Source organism: Ursus arctos, unplaced genomic scaffold (assembly GCF_023065955.2).
Source record: "Ursus arctos isolate Adak ecotype North America unplaced genomic scaffold, UrsArc2.0 scaffold_6, whole genome shotgun sequence".
Taxonomy (NCBI): Eukaryota; Metazoa; Chordata; class Mammalia; order Carnivora; family Ursidae; genus Ursus; species Ursus arctos.
Window position 1 is genome coordinate 17,607,716 of NW_026623078.1, and position 23,067 is coordinate 17,630,782.

General features: G+C 38.9%; 1 protein-coding gene across 1 annotated transcript in view; it reads right to left on the reverse strand.

Annotated features, from left to right (window-relative positions):
- TOX (thymocyte selection associated high mobility group box) overlaps positions 1-23,067 on the reverse strand; it is a 292,831-nt gene that overhangs the window by 20,080 nt on the left and 249,684 nt on the right. Inside the window, exons 5-6 of the mRNA XM_026516437.4 lie at positions 13,310-13,540; positions 837-917 (exon numbers count right to left, since the gene is read on the reverse strand). Coding sequence (XP_026372222.1) covers positions 837-917; positions 13,310-13,540 — 312 coding nt within the window. The remainder of the gene's footprint in view (positions 1-836; positions 918-13,309; positions 13,541-23,067) is intronic.

Consider the following 23,067-nt stretch of genomic DNA (forward strand, 5'->3'; position numbering starts at 1 on the left):
CTTTTGTTTTCCGCAACAATATATTCAGTGTATATTTTCACTGATAGAAAACTCATTTATAGAATTACTTTAGAGTTGTTGGAAGGGGAATAGACATTTGTGGATGAAAGAGGAAACAGTTTTCATCGGTGAATGGAATGAAGTCCAGAGCCCGAAGCCACTCTGAGCCAAGTAATAGTCAAATTTGGACTTGATAGGACATCCTGTCAAGTACTTATAGATTCAGACCCCTCTCTGAGCTCTCCTCCCTGAGCGATCTATATAGGGAACCGTATCTTGAATAATCTGAGACCAAAGAGAGTCAACCCTTGAGTATTTATCACAGAAAGGACTAGTGTTTAAGATATTCTCAAGCATAAAGTATTTTTAAGTGGTGTTTTCATTTCAAATGAAATGCCGTGATTTTGGGGGGGGGGGCGGCGGAAGACAGGCTTACGTCTTCATGATGCTGTAATGAGGCTCGAATTTCAGTCAGTTGGCTTCTCCTCAGCGAAAGGACAACGGGATGAGGCATAAGGCAGGGGGCAATTTAAGGGGGAATATGGGGAAATAGAAGGTTGGCTCAGGATTAAGAATGTGCTGTGACTATCCCACAAAACCAATCATCTACTGGTGGACAATATTTCACAGAAAAGGAGCCAGACGATGCCACTCTGGACTTTAGGTATGAACAAATATTGCCATAATGTACAGCTTTGTTTAGGATTTACTTTTTCTTTTTCAACAAAGAAGATAGTACAGAAATGCTAAAGTGATCTTTCATGCTTTTAAATGACCATTGTAGGCTCCCATAAGATGGCCGCACTCCATCCCAGGACCGCACAGTTGCACGTTACCTTGGAGACAAGGCTGGCTCTGTATGCTGCTAGCTGCTTCAGGTACTCCTTCTTTGCAGCCTCGGTTTTCTTTTTATAGACCTATAATAACAACAAAGAATCTTAAATTAGAAAGTGCATCTGCTTTTGTTTCCAGAGAAGTACAATGCAGAATGATAATTGCGCACGCATGCGCGCGCGCAAACACACACACACGCACACACACAAGCAATTTATATCATATAATAATATATATATCTCCAAAGATTATGTTTTCTTACTGAAACAGATTTCTAAGAGGTATGGCAATAGACTAGATAAGAAGATTAACAATAGTAAAATTTTCCATTTACCTTAAGCATATGAAAGGATTTATCTGGGTTACTTTGAGAGTGGAGGTAGTTGGCTTAGAAAGATACTATTGATGAAGGTTCCCAGGGAAACCACGAGCGGGTAAAGAAGCCATTCATATTTATATAATGGGCAGATAATTCTACAGTGCATTAAAATCTTGGTATATATGGTCCATGCTAAATATAAAAACAAGGACGGAATTCAAAGATGACCAATTACGTTCGAAAAGTAAATCAAAGGGAACAGTTACAAAGTTTGTGGGTTCATCACTATTTTAACCTTTTAAGCCTTGAAGTTCCATTTTCAAAGACTCAGGAATCGGCTATGGCGGTCAAAGATACATTTGGGGAGTGGAATGGGGACGCTGAGTGGCCGAGGACTGCATGCGCGCCATGCCGCGTAGCTTGCTCTGGTCATGCCCTTTCCAACGAAGACATTGGATGACATGGATCTGTGGACACCTCATTGTGAAGAGGTACAAATGTTCTGAAATGAATTTCATTTTACAGAAGCTTTTCATCTTTCAGAGGGAATCATTTTGAAAATAAAAGTAAAATCATCCTAAATGGAGCAAAAGTACTGAAAAATGACTTGCTGGTATGCTAAAGGTCACATCGCTAAGTTAAACAGAAAGGAGTCATTAGAGTCGAAAATGAAAGATTAGCAAAGTGAACACACATGGTTGTCGGCTGCCATTAAGTTGATTCTTTCAAGGCTTTCGAGTCTGTTTTTGGCAATCTTTTGAAATCAGCCCTAAAGAATAAAATATTTTTCACCATTTACTGTGTAAATGGAAATGTATTTTCATCAATAGAACTATTTTAAATTCCCCACATCTTGAATTTTATAGCAGGGAATGAGGCTTGGCTAACATTTTGTAATGCTGAGCTCAAAAACAGACACAGATCAGTATTGAAAAGTGGCTTTAGAATTAGTCAGAGTAGTTAAATATAAATTATGTCTAAAGACCAAATATCTGCCCAAGTTGGCAGCAGAGGTCAATTTATGGTTTCTAATGCCAAAGGTGGTTTGCTGAGCCCAGTCTCCAACTGCTGAAATTCAAGATGTGAGGGAGATTATTTACTCATGAATATATTAATTAAAGCAGAACATTTCACTTAAGGTAAACAAATGACTAACCTTGTCAACAAAATTATAAAAGACCCTATGAAATGAATGTGCTAATTGTTTTCCTATTGGGAGGTCTTGAGCTTAGACATCTATATTTTGGTAAAATAAAAGTCGGTCACCGTAAGACAATGAAGAATTCATACAATACTAGCATGTAACCAGCGTGGTCATCTTTACTAAATATAAAACCAAAGAAACTTAAAAGAAGTTTGTTAGTAAAAAAGCCAGTAAGTTCCTTGGTTCGAGTACAGGCATATTCTGAATTCACTGAGCTTATTATTAGAAGTCAAATTCAGATTTTTTTTGAAAGGCACACGTGAAAACAAGTAAATGCCAGCCTACAACAACTGCCTTTGAATAGTATGATCTGTGTGTATAGCATACGCCTTGGTTCAGCCACAGTCAGAAACACAGAGCTCTCCTGCTTTTTATTGATTCATTTTTTTTCTTGAGAGACAGATTTCTGTTTCTAGTTTTCCCTTCCACCTCTTTTCCAAGACATGATTTATAATTAATGATCTTAAGTTGACAATGTTTACATTCACTTTTAATACCTTAAAACTGTTTGTGAGAGGGTTTTCTCCCCACACAGAGAGAGATGATAGTCAGGACTTTGCAGCAAATATTTAGTAAATATATCTTCGATGGTAATACACATTTGTGTACTCGAAACATTTCTAACATGTTTTTATTAATACGCTACTCCAAGTGACCCCCAGTTGGCTAAAGAGGGTTCATTTAACTTCCAAAGGCAAATATAACAGACTTTGGTCTATGGCGTTGACCAAAGTATCGTTTTCTAAGTAGCCCTAGGTAAGATGGTGTCGTCAGATAGCTGGATTAGAGCACCTGCTATCTCTTGCATTTGGTTTCCACTGAAACAGCAACAGTGTTACTACGGTGCTGTGCCTTTGCTGGGTTCCCAGGAGTTAACATCACACGAAGTGTTAACTTTCCTGAAATTTGTTGATTAACAACCACTGGAGAAAGGTGGCCAACTCAATATGTTTCAGGCTGGATATGTGCCCCCTGGTTTCACTCTGGGATCGATGTTGTTACAGGATACCTGACTAGCATTCAGAGTGCCCTGTTTTCTAGAAATGGCTCCCTATTGCCTATTGATGATTGGCTATGTGGGATCATCACAAAAGTGCCTACATACCACTTTAGAAAAGAGTAAACTCATCATGTCATATTACGTGGATTGATGGGTTCTCTCCTTCCTGCATAGCTACAGATGGTTCAGAAGGAAGATTCAAAGGGTGGTCATTTCAGGAGGTATGTTTCTGTAATTGTGATTAAAGGGGGGTAGCCCAGAGTGAAATTAAAATCTGAGGTGGTTTCCCTGATGGTAATTTAGAACCTTCACCTTTGAGAACTACCTAATGGTTCCAGGATCATATACCCTGTATGTCTTTCTCATGCTACCTTCTAAAAGTGCACACGGATGCTTTTCTGAATTCTGTAGTTGATGGATATGTCCGAAGAGAGCACTCAAATGTATGAGAGAGTGATAAAACCATGTAAAAATTCCACATACAGGTGAAGTGGGAAACCCTGACTTTAGAACAGTTGTTTAAAACTCATCAGGAAAGAGTTCCTCAAAAATGTTTCAAAGCCTCTATTCATGGGTGGAGAAAGTCTCCTACTTGCAGAGACCAAAGATGACGCTGACAGTGTTTGGCTAGGGACAAGCTCTGCAACGATCAAACCTTCTAACCTGGGAGGATGGGTCTGATTTATGTCAAAGTTAAGTTTGGGAAAGAAACGGTCTCTCTCTCAGGGAAAGACAAATATTTTAAAGATGTGGTTCATACAGTAAATATTAGTACTCGGCCGAGCTACAAAATGGCTTCCAAATGGTCTACAGCTGTGAGAAATAAAGTGCAAAGTTGGCCAGATGAGGATTTAAAAATCATAATACATCATTTATCATTTTCCCCAGCTCATCCAAACACTTTTGAATTCATCCTGTCCTAACTTAGTTATATGCTGTGGTTTGTTATTCTAAGAAAGCTACTATATCCTATCTAAGCACTGCATCTCAGTGGTTAAACTAAAACATATATATAACGGCTAATCTAAAACACACATAGATCGACATCAAATAGCAATTCTAGAAAATCCAAATCCTGTTCATATAATCTAGTGATTCACTGAATCATTTTGGAAATGCACTAAACGCCAGCACAGACACATGTTTTTATTGGCTGTTAATCCCTAATTAAAATCAGCAGTTCAATATCAATGAATATGATAAACTCAAATAGAAAAAAAAGTCTAATCTGTCATTTTCCTTTCCCACTTTCTGCTTCTTCCCCAAACAAACAATCCATCCAACCCGTACAAAAAAGGAAAATCTTATAAATACCATTTAATTCCTTCTTCCTTCCTTCTTTTCTGCTCTGGCCCTTAGTTAATCTCTATAGTCGTAGTTTATTTCAACCAAGCCTTTGTGGTAATAATAAGAAAAAAAATGTATAATTCTTCCAATTCTGTATTCTATTCAAACACTATAAAAAAAACCTAAAAGGCATTTTTCCTTTTGGTTGACTTCAAATGTAGGGTTTTTTTTTGTCCCCACTACAAGTTTATATTTATAGAAAATGCTTAGAAGTACAGTTATGTATAAGAAATAATAATTTAATCACAATTCCCTGCTGTATCCTTTAGAAATTAACGTTTGCAGCTTCTTTCAATGCTGTTATTATTTAGGACAGCTAGGACAAGTGCATCTGTATTTTATATAGAACTTAGTACTTAAATGTGGTTAAATTTCCATCATGTGTAACTTGCTCAGCATTTTCTTAAGCATTCTGGAACTCAAAGACATTTATAAAGTGGTATTCAGAGGATTGAAAATATTATACTATGTGACAAAAATCTTGCTATCAATTCTTTTGCTGGCCATCTGGTCCCTCTCAATGGAGACATAATAATGGTGTGACCTGCTTATGGAAGGGTAGGTAAGCTCTTTGTCCGAAAAAATGGCTACAAAATATATGTGTTGATTTATTAAATTAGGGTGACTGGAAGCATGATGTCATTCAATCACACTTAACAATATATTGAGTGCCTACTGTGTGCCTATTGTGATGTGAGGAACTGAAGTTACAGAATCAAAAAGGCATTAAAAACATGCCTCTATTATGCGCATTTTGTGTGTGTGTCAGGCTCTCTCTATCTATAGTCTTTAATTCTTTCAACAAGAAGGTTGCAATGGTATCATTACTCTCATCTTACCGATAAGAAAACACAGACTAGAATGGATGGTTATTTTATCCAATATCCTACAACAAATATAACAAAACCAGGCGGTGAACCAAATTGATCTGGTCGCATAGATCCACCTTCGTTGACTCAATGGCTCCTCCTAGCTGCAGGAGGACTCCGCTTGATAAGTCTCTCCGCACCCAACGGCACGGTCTACAGATGAAGCCCCAGCCAACAGGGCGGTGCGTGGTACATAGTAGGTGCTCAGGAAATACGTGCGGTTGAGTGTAGAGACTTTAGTGCCAGATTTCACCTTTCATGACTATAAGCATGAGTGCGCATGATGAAGTTCTGAATTGCGTCTTCTACATTAAAATGCACACGAATGGAAATAGATATACAATCCACCCACTTCAAATATTTCCGCCAATAATACATAAAGCACAACTGGCTTGAAGGAGTATTTTCTTCAAATTCTCTCTCCATCAGTGTCATGGAAACTTTCAAGCGAAATGTCTGCTTCCACCATATACAAGCCTAGGATATTTCTACAGGCGTCCTACCTGCATTTACTAATCCCATTATGTGCCAACAATTATATGTATACATCCATACGTGCATTTTAGGACTAAAATAGGCTCACCGTTTCATGTAAGAAAATTATTAAAATTAATTGCTCAGTTGCACATTTTTAGGAATTAAACTTTTCTTATATTCTACACTTCATACATGAACCATTGTTTCACATTTTTTACTCCCGGTTGGGGGGGGGGGAGAAAAAAGGAAGCACTCATACTGTTTATAAGGAAATGGCTAAGATAAACACATGTGTGAATGTTACAGTGCAACAGGATTTTAGTTAACCTTAAGTATTGTTGACATAAAATCCAAATTTTATCGGAAGATAAGGGTGGGGAGAAACCCCGGCCGCACTTCTGTGGTGGGTGTTTGAGCACCAATGAGGAGTAAATGATTTGATTCCATGGGCTCAGAGGATTTGTCAGCTGCCTCATAAGTATAATTCGGGCTCTTCATATCCCTGCTGCTTCTAATTTAGCAGGACAGGCTCATAATTGAAGCAAATTAACTATTTACACTTGCCACTTCTACCAAGGGAAGAGGACACAGCAGCAGGAAAGAATGAGTAGGAAATTACATTCTTGCCACTTGTGTCAGATCTGCCCTTATATAAACACATTAACAGTAATTTCATGAGGCGTCAAACATAGGAATAAATACTGAGGGATAAAATAATGAGGTGTTGCTATTGAGCTGAACTGCTATGGCTAATATCCTTGGATATGAATTATGCATCCTGAAAGAAGGCATATGTTACAGTATTCAAACAGTTTCCCTGCAAGTGAGATCTGCTCATTAGGCTCTGGATCGGGAGGTAAATCTACTCTCCTCTTCCATGCACGACAGGACGAACGTTTGCAAAAATATACTCCCCAGGCCCCGTGGACTGTGGTTTCTCCTGAATATACTCAAACTCCAAACAGGCCTTCCACTCCATTTTTAGCATAACAGCATGTTTATTTAGCTCTTTGGCTGAAGCTTTAAAGCCATTTAATGTAATGTAAACAAGAACATTTTGTTTGTAATTTGCTAAATGTATTACAGCCCGACTGTGTCTCCAATTAGGAACTTAAGGTTCATTTAGTCATTTACATCTGGTTCTGATTTAAGGTGACTTTCCTTTTCCACTTAAGAGCTGCCTCTCCGTGGCTAAAAAGGACCTGAGAACCCTTTTATAGTTCCTTGGACCAATCCCTTCTGCTTCAAAGCTGGACGGACTCTTTAATTTAGTAGGGCTTGATTGGTTCTCTATTGTTACTGTGCACCCAGATCGTATACTTCGGTGACCGGAATCAGAGAATTCAGAAATAACAGGGATAGACAAGAAATTTAGCTGAAACCTCAAAAAAAAAGATGCTGAGGGTGGCTGAAACACCAAGGAGCCTAATATAAAGGGCGTGATATTGTTAAGTTATTATTTTTCACTCTCTGTAGGTTCCAGTCAGTGAAAGATAAGTAGCAAAGACCAACATCACAGCAATACTTAGGTTTTATTTCCCTTTCTCCATCTGGTGCCTTCTGAATGACTTAGTATGCCTCTGCAAAGGGCTCTCCATTGTCTTATGATTCATTAGCATTTAAAACCTCTGGTTGGAATCCCAAACACAGTTCTCCTTCCATTCCAGATGCAGCGTCATCTTCCAAAGTATGAAAATGGGGGAGATCTCTGATATGGGAAGTTTGTTCAGTGGCTTTGGTAAGAATGATTCATAAGGGAGGTTTTGTGTTCCTGGAGGATTTTTATCGCTTCTTTCAGCTTCCTTTTCATTTTTCTTCTTTGAGAGATTCTTCACAGAAACCAAAGTACATACAGTTGCTCACTCACCATGGATTCTGAAAATAAAGATCAGCCCTTCTGCAGTGGCTTCTCATTCCCGCCTATCCTCCACCCTGAGGAAGCATGTGATATAAACACACAGCAGCTCTATTAGTCACGTTCCCTCTGGCTGTCAAGAAAACATTCAATTGTAATCTCACTAATAGCTGTTTTTCCTTAAATATTGTAATTTTCGGAGCCCCTAATAAATCATCAATAATTTTGTCCATTTGCCCCGGTTTGTGTTTATATTTGTAGCTGTTCATAATTGTGGGCTATTATGACAACAGGATTTTTGAACAATCGCGGCACGTGAAATCCTAGCTTCCTCCCAAACCAGCTGCCTACACAATGCCAATGACATCACGTGCGGCTCTTGTAACACGCCTCCATTTTGAAGTTTAATGGTCTGCCTCTAATCTGCTCCAGCAACCTTCCTTTAAAAATATGTAGCAGGATGTGCGCTTCCAAATTTGAATATTAAATGAGGGCAAAATACAATTAATTTAAGTTCGAAACAGAGATACTATATTATGTTGGCACAATGAGTCAACATTAAGGGGAAGAACAGGTGGTAATACACCATCATAACACTTTGGGATATTCTGCTGAAATTCTCTTGATGCCCAAATGTGCATTCCAGGCAGGCGTGTTCGCTTTGCTGGCAATTCTCGCAAACTGTGGGAGAAACGCTGCCACAGAGCAGCAGGGCTGCGGCCCCTCTGATGCACTACGCTCCCTCTTGCAAGCACAGTGTCTGATTTCATTCATTTGACCCTCTCTCTGCTTGTCCCCCGGATGGGCCTGCAACCTCTCTGCATGTAAGGGACCATACTTTTTCGCATACTCTTCAGCCTCACTGTCTTTGGTAAGCAAGATCATCTTGTAAGAGGGAAGGATGAGCTAGGCTGAAGCCCTGCTAAGTCAAAGGAGCATAAAGCATGGGGACAAGCCATGTTAGAGTGACTTGCCCTGCTCCCAATACCTCGCTTTGGTAATGGCGCTCCATTTTTAAAATATTAACTTTTTTTTTAATAAGAGAAAAAGATGGTTATGCTTATTAAGGTATTTTCCCAAACAATCTTGGCATAACTTTTTAACACCTGGATTCTGATCACGAAATGGCTTTGTAATATCCAATGAGTTATACAGGCCAACTGTTAGAGAATTTCATCCTTCATTTGTAAAACAAATTCGTCCCCCAAACCCCAACTATTTCTGTTAAGAGGGAACCTGAAGGTAGACTCATTACAAGTTACTTACTAAATTGGAAATAAAATGCACAAGAGAAATAGAAAAACGTTTGTCATCACACGTATAGAATTAGAAATCCTTAAATGTTACATCATAACTAGGGTCCTATCTGCATTAGAAAGTCTCGGCCCCAGTTTGAAAGGCAGTGTGGGAGAATGGGAGTGATTTTCCTATTTAACATGACAGTTGAGCATAGTGAATCTCATATTCTTTGGGTCTGTAAATACTTTATATGGTCACACAAAAAGAATATGGAATATTATCGTAATGTTTCCCCTCTTGCTATAATAAAAATAAACGGCCTTATTATAATAGAATTAGTGGGAACAACCTGCAGCTTTATATTTGCTGCCTTGAGGGACTACCTGATTTTCATCATATGAATATTATTCTTATCCACCACACGGGTGTAGACACTGACTTTCAACGTCGATTACGTGAAGGACCAATCCTGGGCTAAGGAAGGCCTTTGTACACCTTCCCTTTTTAAACCACTGGTCTTAGAACCACATGAGTTCCTCTAGTGAATGTGGGAAATAATTAGGAAAGGGTAGGTATGTGGGGTCAGGGAGATAGAGAAGAGGAGTCAGATGAGTGATAGCACAGGCTACTGATGTTTTGTAGAATAAAACTGTCAGAAAAGTAGAAGCTAAAGGAGCACATATGAGCCTTGGAACAACACTCACAGCTTAGTTGATGAATCTTGGGTAGAAGGGAGGGATGAACCTTCAGAAGGGAATCGTGTCTGTCCTCTGATGAATGAGACTTGCTGCACATAACCCCCAGGGAGAGAAATCTGAATGTTTCCTCTGGGAAATTTTATCTCACCAAGCAAAAGAGTTTATCGTACTGAAGCCTGGTGCCTAACTAAGAACACACACAGGGGTGATCAAAGTAGAGAGGGGGGTATGTCCTGGTGTGTGGCATCAGGGGTGGAACCAGGAGGCATTATGGGTATGAAATCCGGAGCAGAGATAGGGTTGGGATTCCTGGTCTATACGCACTTAGTTTCTCATTCAGCAACACTCTACTGAGTGGAAGAGTGAAGGCACAGTAGAATCCCACCGTGAATGTCCAGCATCAACTGGGAGCCACACTTTAGCTTTGGGAGTGCGAGAGCAAATTGATCTGTGGTAGGATAGAAATTGGCTCTAAAATCCCAAAACAATTACGTTAGGTTTTCAATAGAATCACAAAACACAACGTCAACGACCCTCTTCTAGTGAGATGGATATTTTAATTGAGTGCACAGAGAATGTTTTAGTGGTGTGTTTTCTGTCCTAGAAGATGGCTCTTGCAACATGGTGCTCCACATGGTAGGCCTGTGCTTTCCTATGAAACCATCTCTGGGCTGGCAATCTTGAAAGGGACATAAGAAAACGTGTAGAGATTTCAGACTGTCAGAGGAAGATTTTGCTTACAGAAAAGAAGGCTTGGGGAGAACTGGAGTGGGGGGTTGGGTTCTATGTTCCTTACCAATGGGTTCTACCATTTCCACCATAATTGATTTCATGGAGCAATAAGTTCTAGTCACAGTAATTCCAAGTAGCAGCCAAGTAATCTTAGGCAAACCATTCAACAGAATGAAGGAGTCTGTTTCATTCTCTGCTAGATCTCCAGTGTCTAGAACAGTGCCTGCGGTCCATAGAAAATGCTCAACAGGGACTTCATCAAGATAAAATGTTTCTGCACAGCCAAGGAAACAGTCAAAAAAACTAAGAGGCAGCCCATGGAATGGGAGAAGATATTTGCAGATGACATTACAGATAAAAGACTAGTATCCAAGATCTACAAAGAACTTCTCAAACTCAATACACGAGAAACAAATAAACAAATCAAAAGATGGGCAGAAATATGAAGAGACACTTTTCCAATGAAGACATACAAATGGCTAACAGACACATGAAAAAATGTTCAAAATCATTAGTCATCAGGGAAATTCAAATCAAAACACCTTGAGATACCACCTTACACCAGTTAGAATGGCAAAAATTGACAAGGCAGGAAACAACAAATGTTGGAGAGAATGTGGAGAAAGAGGATCCCTCTTACACTCTTGGTGGGAATGCAAGTTGGTACAACCACTTTGGAAAACAGTGTGGAGGTCCCTTAAAGAGTTAAGAATTGAGCTACCCTATGATCCAGCAATTGCACTGCTGGGTATTTACCCCAAAGATACAGACATAGGGAAGACAAGGGCCATATGCACCCCAATGTTCATAGTAGCATTGTCCACAATAGCTAAATTGTGGAAGGAGCCAAGATGCCCTTCAACAGATAGCTGGATTAAGATGTTGTTCATATATACAACAGAATATTACTCAGCCATCAGAAAGAACGATTACACAACATTTGCAGCAACATGGATGGGACTGGAGGAGATTATGCTAAGTGAAATAAGTCAAGCAGAGAAAGACAATTATCATATGGTTTCACTCATTTATGGAACATAAGAAATAGGAAGATCGGTAGGAGAAAGAAGGGAAGAATGAAGGGGGTGTAAACAGAAGGGGGAATGAAGCATGAGAGACTATGGACTCTGGGAAACAAACTGAAGGCTTCAGAGGGGAGGGGGGGTGGGGGATTGGGATAGGCCGGTAATGGGTATTAAGGAGGGCACATATTGCATGGTGCACTGGGTGTTATACACAAATAATGAATCATGGAACATTGCATCAAAAACTGGGGATGTACTGTATGGTGACTAATATAACAAAATAAAAATTATATATATAAAAAAGAAAATGCTCAACACACTCTCGTTGAATGACTACATGAATGAAGTTAACTATCTGGCTCTATTTCATAATCTACAAAATTTCGGTAGAAGTACCTATGAGTACAGCAGACCAAATGAGAGAAATCATGTGAAAGTGTTCTTTTTTTTTTTTTTTAAAGATTTATTTATTTGACGGAGAGAGAGACAGCCAGCAAGAGAGGGAACACAAGCAGGGGGAGTGGGAGAGGAAGAAGCAGGCTCCCAGCGGAGGAGCCTGACGTGGGGCTCGATCCCAGGACACCAGGATCACGCCCTGAACCGAAGGCAGACACCCAAAGACTGAGCCACCCAGGTGCCCCATGTGAAAGTGTTCTTAAAAGAGTAAGAAACTGTATATATTTAGATGTTGATCGATATTCACCATATATAGGTCCTTCTAGATGTATATAGCTTTGAGACTTTCTGTGTCTTATGTACTTCCCTGGACCTGATGAGGAAAGGTAAAGGTCTCTATCAAGAATCAGCTCTGAGACTAATACCTCATTACTACCATTTGGTATTCTGCAACAACTACAGCTCCATCTATGTAATTGTTTCAATGACTATAACTTAATGATGATGCTCGTTTATTTGTTTTTTTCCTTTTTGACAATGAATTCTAGATGGTGACAATGGCAATGTAGTCCCTGGTTTAGGAACATGGGATCAATATTGCTTCTTTGTTGAGGTGGGCTATATCTATGTACTGACCCCTTGGCTCTCTCTTCATGATTCCCATCTTCCTCAAGACCTTCTGGGCTGCTTCTGCTGTGGCTGGGATGCCGAGTGCTCCAGTGGCCCCCCCTTAGCATGGTCCTCACATCATGGCAATCCACACCAGAAGAAAATAACCAGGCATCTGGTACCATTTAACACAGCCTAGAAATATGGTATATGTGGGATTGAATAACATGCTCCAGTGGTCTTTAGGGAATGGCTAAGGGTAGAAACCCTTAAATCTGAGGTTCATTTAGCAAAGAGCAAAGAGGGTTTTGATGACCAAAGGGTAAATAGTAAGTGCTAAAGAGAGGTGTGGACAGTTTTCAAAATACTTTCAGTATTTTTTTTTTTTTTTTAGTCTTTATGATCACATTGGCAACATTAAGGAATGACGTAATCCTGGCTGGGACATGTCAAAGTCGTTCCAAAAGTAACTACAGTATATAAACCTTGAAACAAAGGAAACTAACAGGCTATTTATGAAGGAGCAATAAAAGAGTCTAAAATTATGTGAAAGTCTCCTGAAGTCTGGTTCTGATGGGGCACATTCTCAGCCTTAATTCTGGCATCTGAAAAATTCACCCAAAGTCCTCCGAAGCCATTTTTTTTAGAGTGCATACACATTCTTAGGGCACGTTAATTCCCACTCCACTTTGCATTCTTTCTTACCTGTTTTTGCTCTTCTCCTAAACCATCCCACATTGAAGCCACAATTTTAGAGACTTCACCAAAGGTAGCATTTGGATTTTGGCCCTTAATGGCAGCCTGAGTATCGCGAAAGAACAACGCATAGGCAGACACAGGCTTCTGGGGCTCATTGGGATCCTTCTTCTTCTTCTTTTTGGGGGTTTTTGGCTTTTTCCCCATGTCAGAGGCAGGTCGCTTCTCTCCACCGTTGATCTGAAATAAACATCGAATTAGAATTACAGAGGAGCTGAGAAAATTTGGCAATGCTTCACATTGCTCCCCTTTGAAGCTTACATAGATAGACTCGCCCACTCTCATCACGCAAATCCAGACATTCCTGGGGGGCACTTGGTTTTGTCGGTGTTGTTTTTCAGGCAAAACTAACTTCCTATTTCCTGTACTTTTCATAGTTATCCTTCTTCCAGCCTAATTTACATAGCTTTAAAATAGTATTATTGGTTCTTTTTATATTATTACACCGCTAAATATTATCTCTTGCCTGTCAACTTTTCTTTTTTCTCATTGGGGTTGCTGAATGACAAGTAGCATTGTAACTGTGACAGCAGCGGATTCCCCCTATTGTGTGAACAATCTAACTTGTTTTCTTCTGGGGAGTTTATCCTTTTCTTCCTAAGTACGATTTTAAATCCGCGGTGGGCGACACGTCCAATAATAAAGTTGAATAGCTTTCCATGTCGCATTTAAGGTCCATAGAATGCTATTGGGAAAATCAAGCAACGCTCATGGTTTAGTGACTGGCATAATCTAGGCAGATCAGTGCTGCCCAGTGGAACTTTCTGCCATGAGAGTAAAGTTCTCTAATCTGCATTATTCAAAATGATAGCCACTTGCCACGTGTAACTAATGAGCACTCTAAATGTGGCTAGAATAAATAAGGAGCAAAATTTGAAGTTTTATTCATTTTAACTGCTTGAAATTTAAATACTTACAAGTGGCTAGTGGCCCTCATATTGGAAAGTGCGTCTCTGGAAACGAGGCTCCAGATTCTAGACATTTCTAGGACAGCTTTATACTCAGTTTAAAAATTGATTCTATTTTCTCCATTGTCCTCAAGTATGAATATTTGGATGCTTTTAATTGTTATTCTGGTGCAAGTGGGAAAAGACACACTGAATGTTTTGAAGACATTTGCATTTGAATATTACCTTTGATATTAACTAATTATATGTGATGTCACTTCACCAGTATAGAATGAGAGATTTTGGCTAGGATTTCTCTCTAGCTCTCCAATTCTATGAATCTACATGAGTAGCAAATAGTGCTGACTCTGTTGGGCTCTTCTCTTCGTGCTGCTCCCAACATAAATGCACAGGTGCACGATCTCCTGATGTTGCTGCCATCCTCACGTGAGGTACTACACCTTCACCTTCTGTTGCCGCTGCTTTTTTGCTCTCTGCAACCGTATGTACAAACAATATGTACTTCATCCAGACAAACTGCTAGACAGGGTAGTTTGTGTAAAGCAACTGCCAGCAATGGAGAGCCAGCTTGGTAGCCAGTGGCTAATGCCACCAGAGGATCTAGACTCCTGCTCTCCTTTACTATCCTTTAGCTGTGTCATCTTGGGCAAATGATACAATTTCTCTGGGTCTCCATTTTCTCGGCAGACCAGTTGCAGTGCCATTTTGTGTTTACTGAGATGGTATATATTTATAGCTGTTTAAAACTTTAAAATGATATTCCAGTGTTAATTATGACAAGGTAGAAACTTAAAAACATCCACTGAGTGAATGGAAAGCAATGACCTTGATATTAATTTGTGAAGCCATGCAGTCATAGTTTAAAAAAATATGCTCCAAGTACCAAAGAGAGACAGAAAAAAAGTTACATGAATTCTTGGCCTTTGCTTTTAGTGAGAAAGATAATGAAAAGATTATCATTTTGAAACTGTCTACTGAAGGAGATCGAACACCACCCGTGGGGACAGGATGCTTTGAACCTGGCAAACTAAGGGAGATTAATCGTAGAAGATAACTTCCCCAGGATGGATCTCAGGGGTGATCCTGGGAAATTGTTGGTCCCCATGTAAATCTGTGAGAGGTCTAGCATGTTGGGACTGAGTTGATACTGGGCAAACTGGTGTTAGCTCTGAACTAACCAGTGGGCAAGTGTGATCTAGAACAGTGGCTCTCATATATGGCTGCCCATTAGAATCACCTGGACGGATGCTCAGGCTTTACACTAATTAAGCAGAATGCCTATGACTAGGAGACACTGGCATCAGACACACCCTCAACTCTAGGGTACTGACTGGTATTTAAACATTTGAGAGACAAAACAAACAAAAAAGTAAACTTTCTCTTTGCTCCTATAGACTATACATAGTCATATCTTTCTTTCTTTCCTCTCTTCACAACCAAACTCCTCCAAGTGGTTGCCTGTGCTGGCTGTAGGCAGTCTCTGCAACTCGCCTCAGTGTGCCTTCCCTGTCACTTTCCCATCACTTAGCTCTCGATTAATCCACAAGAGCCACTTTGCCAACCTCGATGGACTTTTCTGTCTTCCCCTTACTTGATTTGTCTCTGTGAATGCCCTCTCTTCCAAGGGCTCCCTCCCATAACAGTCTCTGGCTCTTATCCTACCTACCTGGCCTGTCTGTTTCCAGAATCATTTCTTGGCTCATCCTCCTCCACCCAGCCATTCAATTGTAGCCTTCCTAATGTCTTTTGCTGTAAACTGTCTTCTCTTGTGAGTTTGTACATAGGTAATCTGCTAAGTACGCAGGGTTTCTGTTATCTTTTGGGGGTGGATGACTGCCAAACTCATGTTTCCCCTGAATTTGGAACACATTGAAACAACTGCTATTTGACAACTGTATTTGCAAGTCTTATTAAAATATCTCAAACTCAGTTAAGTTCCTGTGATTCACTTATATTTCCTTGATAGCACATATCCGACTTGTAATTAATTATATAATAATTTATATGTTAGGTCTTTTCCCACCTGAGAGCATAAGCACTGTTAGGGCAGGTCCACGAGTGATTTTGCTCACTAGCACTTATCATGGTTCCTGACACATAGTAAGTGCTTAACATTTGTTATAATAGTAATAAAAATTATAACATAAAATCATAGCATAACTTGCATCAAAAGCATAAATGGTTTCTGTTACAGAAAATTAAACCACACTAATTTCCTTGAGAACTTTAGGACAATACACAAATATGTGGTAAGACAGAAAACAGAAGTTTTCTAAAATTTTTAAAAAGTGTTTGACATGTTAACAATAATTTCTCTGGTTATAGACTGGATCTTTATGATTTTCTTTTTTGTATTTTTTATAAAATCCAAGTTTTATAAACATGACCATTCCTATATTTGTAATAATAAAATATTTATTAAAAAGAAGAGTAGAAAGGAATCAACAAAGCCCACAATGAATAACATTAAAAATCGAGGGAACATGATATTAGAGATCATACTGCATCAAGGATTGGAAATATTTAGAAATAGGGGACAAAGTGTAGGAAAATGAATGCTTCTCCATTTGGAATATTACCGGGACTAATTTTATTTTATGTTATTTCTGTTTTTAAACTTTTATTTTTATTATTAATTAATTAATTAATTTTTATTAGGGCCCGTTAGCCACCATATAGTACACCATTAGTTTTCGATGTAGTGTTCAATGATTCATTAGTTGCATACAATATGCAGTGCTAATCATAACACGGATTCGTTTTAAATTTCAGTTAAGAAATTAGCAAGCTGACATATCAATCTTTCTTGGAAAATACTCAAATGCCAATCACAGAAGTAAGTATCCCATGATGCAATGTAAATGTACTTATTAAAAGATTTCCCCAAATTATGTAAATAATTTCCCGCCTCCGCCATCCAAAATAGTCTTTGAATCACTGATCTCCATGCTGCTTTCCTTTTTGAGTTGTTATGTGGACGGGAGGCTGCAGGTTTTAGACCTGCTGACTGTGTGATGCCGTGCTGTAACAGAAAGGAGAGCTGTCCTCTGATATCTGACAACCCGGCCCTACTTTCTATGGATGACCCAGGGAAGCTGGATAACCTGGGAGTGCTGGTAAGAAGTTCTATCAAGTGTATCAAAACCACAAGTTATCATGTGGAAGTAATGTATGACAACTCTGTTGGAAATTCTAAACAATTCTCGCCACCAATCCATTTTGTTGTCTGGAAGCTTTCCCTCTTTCCTGGCTTGTCCTGTAGGATGAACCAGATGTAGTCTTGCTCAACCTCCGTGTTTCATTTAGTAGAATCAAGCATTTCATGAGTTCTTCCTCCCATTTTCAAGGCTCAGGAGACATCATTTAGGCATTATGGAGTATAACTCGGGGGCTTCAACTACCTATCCGATTGAGCAGCTGAGAGGCCCTACACTGTGAAGGTGGCGTGTCTCCCCCAACAAGGCCAGTCTACCAGCCAGTCTCATAGCATTTCACCTGCTTTGTCTTCACTAGGCCTCAAAGCAATGGCATATCAATACACCTTCCTTTTAAAGACTCATGCCAATCTCCGTTATCTGCCGCTCCAGAGGACGGAGCTAAAGGGTACACACAAAATATTCATGTCTCCAGATTCACTACCTTTCCCTCAGTAATTAAAGGAGATCACTACAGCTATGTTCTTGGATCATGCTATTCTGGACACTTATAGAATTGTCCCTATGGAACTGCGCTGTGATTTAAACTACTGCCCTGACTTTCACCGCAGCCGACAGAGAGGAAAGAGCAAAACCAAAAACGATGTATGAAAGATCTCTATTTAAAAAAAAAAAAAAAGTGCTTTGAAGGGAATCATTTATTATATTGCTCTGTGTTCTTTGTATAAAGACTTATTGGGGATGCACATCATCTTTGCTTTTAGGCTGCAATATAGTGGAATGAAAAGTCCCTATTGTGGTTTGTTATCTAATGCATCCAAGTAGCTGGGCAGTGCTATGTGAAGTTCAAGGGTGTCTGCCACATGAACCTCCTGATGTGTGGGGGTCTTATTTTTTATTTTGCATTTTTCTTGTTTCTGAGGGTACAGAAATGAGCTGTTATTTTAGATTCCACGTAATGAACTTGGGATTTGTAAGGTCTGCTTTCTGGAGGTAGTTTCATCACATATTTGAAAAACACACGATCATTGCTCATATGCAAAGCCTCCTTAAAGAAAAAAATGTTACAATTTGGATCCACTTACATGCCAGGAACAGATTGCATTTTGAAAGATACCTGGCTCTTCTGACCACCAACTCTTTGGGACGAACATGATGATGAATGTGATTGTGGTGGAAAAATTAGCTAAATGGATTTGTAATAGGTCCCTGAACTTAATTTTGAGGATTGTCTAGATCCTGAATTCCTGGGTAGATGGATGAAAGCTTATAATTCTACATCCTCATTTTCTAAGAGACCCTGACTTCTAGAGTCTAAAGCAGCACTGTCTTATAGAATTTTCTGGAAAGATGGAAATATTCTCTGTGCTGTCTGAAAGGGGAGCCACTAGCCACATGTGGCTATACAGCTGCAATTAAGTGTGTTTTTTATTTATTTGATTTTAATTAGTTAAATTTAAACATACACAGTCACGCGTGCCCAGTGGCGACTATACTGGTCCGTACATCGCTGTGTACTGGGCATTGTTTAGAGTACAAGATTTCTGAAGTCACTAGGGACTAAGCCTGGGAGTTCAATTGGATCCCTACATCACAGTCTTTAGAATAGAGAAGAAACCATCTAAGGCCAAAATAGAAACTCCCCATGATGACAAATGCCTTGAAAGTAAGGACTGGGTGCCATTCATCTTTCCTTTCTCCCAGCCTCAGGGTGGGGTCTTGCAGGCAACGGATCGCTGCACATGCCCACTGCTGTGTCCCACAGCACTGGGCAAAGGCACAGCGTTACGACACAAAGGACCTTTGACATACGTACATCTATCGAACCTATGAACATGGCTAGGCTGAGGCCCTGACGGTCATCCTGATCACTTACAGATTTATTTCACATTCAATTAAAACACTAATGAATAAATAAAGACGTACACAAATGCATGAATAACTATTACTCTCACATCAGCTTTACACAGACACATGGGTCTCATGCAACTGACTTGGAGACATAGATTCGTTTCTTTCTTTCTTTTTTTTTTTTTTAAAGATTTTATTTATTTATTTGACAGAGATAGAGACAGCCAGCGAGAGAGGGAACACAAGCAGGGGGAGTGGGAGAGGAAGAAGCAGGCTCATAGCAGAGGAGCCTGATGTGGGGCTCGATCCCATAATGCCGGGATCACGCCCTGAGCAGAAGGCAGAAGCTCAACCGCGGTGCCACCCAGGCGCCCCCATAGATTCGTTTCTAAAATCCCTAGAGGTGTCCTTAGGCTTCTGGTAATCCACTCCTGTCATGTCGTATTGCTTAATTATAGTGATGTATTTAACTTATTTATCACAAGAAAACAATAATTTTTCACTTTAAAAAAGCGGTGGTAACGGTGTTGCTTAGATAATACTTCTTAAGAATACAGAGTACAGGAGTTAAGACTCTCAAGGAAAGAGAATCACTGATATTGAAATGTCCCTGGAGAAGTTAGAAACGTCTATAAGCATATTTAAAATAAACTGCCGCGGTCCCAAAGCCTTTAATGGAGCTGGGAGAGCTGTTTAATGCACACTATCTTGCAGTAATCGCTGTAGTTTAAAATAGATTTTAATCAAGCACCATCTGCATAATAGGCTGAACAAACAACACAGAACTCCACTTATAACTCTTATCATATAAAGTAAATATTATAAAATCTTCGCCATAGAAACAGGGCATATCACAGCACTTTTTGTGATGGCACTGTTGCTGTAAGTGAAAAATTTTGCTACTTAAATTCATTCCCTCTTTCCTTTCTAAACTATGCCATCTAAAATCCCCTTATGAGAATAAATTCAAATAAGCATGGAAAGTAAGTCATCTAGTTACTGTGAAATCAGCAAGGCTGCAATACTTCTTTCATTTTGCAATCAGGTTTATTATTATCATTAATAATAACAGTACATTCAATGACTCAAAACATCAATTATAAAAAAACGTTTATGAAATGCCTTACTTTTGAAATGATTCACAAGCATGAATCTGTATCACAGTTTATAAAGAAAATTCATTTGTAAGGATCCCTGATTCTGCCAAACATAGCTGAGTATTGTTTTAGGATGAGTTTAGCAAAGATACTCATGACCTTATGTAAGGCTAAGAAATTTAAGCTACTGTCCAGAAAAATTACTTAAAAGCGAGGGACAGAGTTGATTGTAATCATATATACCTATTAGTTATGTTTATCGATTTTGTTGAATTCACTTGGTCTTTTCCAAATTTGCCTGTCTAAGGCAATATGTTTACTTCTATTCTTTTGGATCGAGGGAGCGCACAAGAACGCTGGCATAGGGTCCTGTGCAATAAAATGCCAGGTGCTTATGTTTAACCTCACTTTATTTTATTCCATGAATTAATGAAGTGTGCTCAATTATCTAGGGCATGAATCATCTAAGAACATATGCACCTTAAAAATACTTTCTCCTAGTATAATTTAATTACTAAATGGATCTTAGGAACAACTATTTAGAATTGGGTACTAACTGGCTGTTTGACTGAATTTTGTTATTTTTCCCCAGAACCAGCTCGTTAGACCCAGCCTTAACCAATGGAATATCTTATTTTTGATAAACGAGGAGTATGTATTTTTAATTGCTGGGGTCTAAGGAATTCTTTAAAAGTATCATACATATTCCATTATATCATGTGAAGTGTTGAACAACTGCATAATCAACACAGCTCAACGTGGAAAATCCCAGACTTTGCAGTCCCAATTCGCTGTCCTAAGGCTAGATAATGTGACTTGACATTTGGTTCTAACATTGCTTGATTTCACTTAGTGTTTGTAGAAACCTGTCTGCTTATCATTTTTACTTTATTCAGGAATCTTCTTGCCTTCAGAACAGCGGTAAATAAAAAGCACTTTTCTAAAAGCTTATTTAATTGTTACTCTAGTGACTTATTCTATTTGCTTTGAGAAAAAAACAAAAACAAAACAACACCTCTTTCTGTCCAGCATGGCAAAGCACATGCATGGATGAACTAGCAGATTAGTAAGAAACTCTTAAAAGCAAAAAGTAAGCGAAAGCAGGAACTCAAAGGAGTAAGCAGAGTACTGAAGGCAGCTTTCATCTTGAAGATAGTTGCTGAGCCTGGTAAAATTGAGTCAAAGGCACAGTAAATAGAAGACAAAGCCCATGGCTGACCAAAAGCGGAGTGCTTAACAGGAGGGTTCCTATCAAAGTCAGGGCAGAAAAGAATTAGACTCACAGTGTCATGCTAGGATAAAACAACTTCCCCTGTGTGCACCCTTTCAGAACCTGCAAGGAAAATATTGAATGGGGAGTGGGAAATTATCTTTTGTGATAATTCACCAACAGAAACCAGCATTTGTTAAGTACGTATGAATACATACTACTTGGGTGACCTGAAAAACTCAAGCCAGGAGTGGTTCTAGATTGTAATGGCCCAAGATGCTTGGTAGAAGCAAATGTAAATCATCCTTAGAAGATTCCCTTCCTTAGATTAGACCTCCCTTGGACCACATCTGATAGAATCCTCATAAAGTTGTAATGAGCATCAGCTCTTATGCTGAAAGCCAAAAAGCAAAATGAAACATGGCATCAAAACCAAGAGCCAGCAGCAACTACAGATGATAGAAACAGACCTCAAAAGACTTAATGTGTTGGAATTAACAAATTGTCAAAGGGACAAAAGGATGAGATATATGAAGAGCAAGCAACTCAAAAGGCAGCTCAAACGGATTTGAGAAAGAACCAAACAAAACTAGAAATATAAAATAATTGTAATGAAAGCCTCGTGAGATCAGCTTTAATTTCCAATAACATCTAGCTGAAAAGAGAATTATGAAGTGAGAAATTGACATAAATAAATTAATCAGAATATAATACAAAGGGGTAAGAACATATGAAAGAAAGCCTAGCATGTGTCTTATCAGAATTACAGAATGACAAAGGATCAAGGATGGGGTAGAGTCAATATCTGAAAAACATAAATGGCTGAAAATTTCCCGGGACTGATGTAGAATAGAAATATTAAATTCACAATAAATTTAAAGACCCACACACATCACAAGGAAACTGCAGGATACCAAAGGCAAGAGAAGATCTTAAAACTAGTCAGAGGATAAAGGCAGATTACTTTCAAAGAAAAGACAGTGAGGCAGTAGAATTCTCAAAAGCAATAATGAAAATCAAGATGTCATGGAATAATAGAATATCTCACTAGGATAGAAGACAATCAGTATCAGTCTGATTCCATACACAGTGAGAGTACTTTTTAAGGCAATCATGTCCCCAATAAATCCTCATGAAAGAAAATTTTAAAGGCTTAGGGGAAAATGATCTCAGATAAAAGAAAATCTAAAGAAAAAAAGGCTGTAAAAATAGTCAAAATCATGGGGTTTATTAAATTACATAATTTAATTAAATTATGATTAAGACAACAGCATAATTACTCCAGTACAAATTGGAAGGCAGGTGTTGGGAGTTAAATAATGTAAAAAGATTAAAGATATCAATCAGTGTTAGAATTTTATGCATTTGTGCATCAGAGGTAGCTACTAAATGAAGAGAAAGGATAAAATTTCCAATCTTAACATGAAAAATTATGGAATGAGAAAAACAAGAACAATCTTAAAGAGGGTAAAAAAAAAAGAAAAAG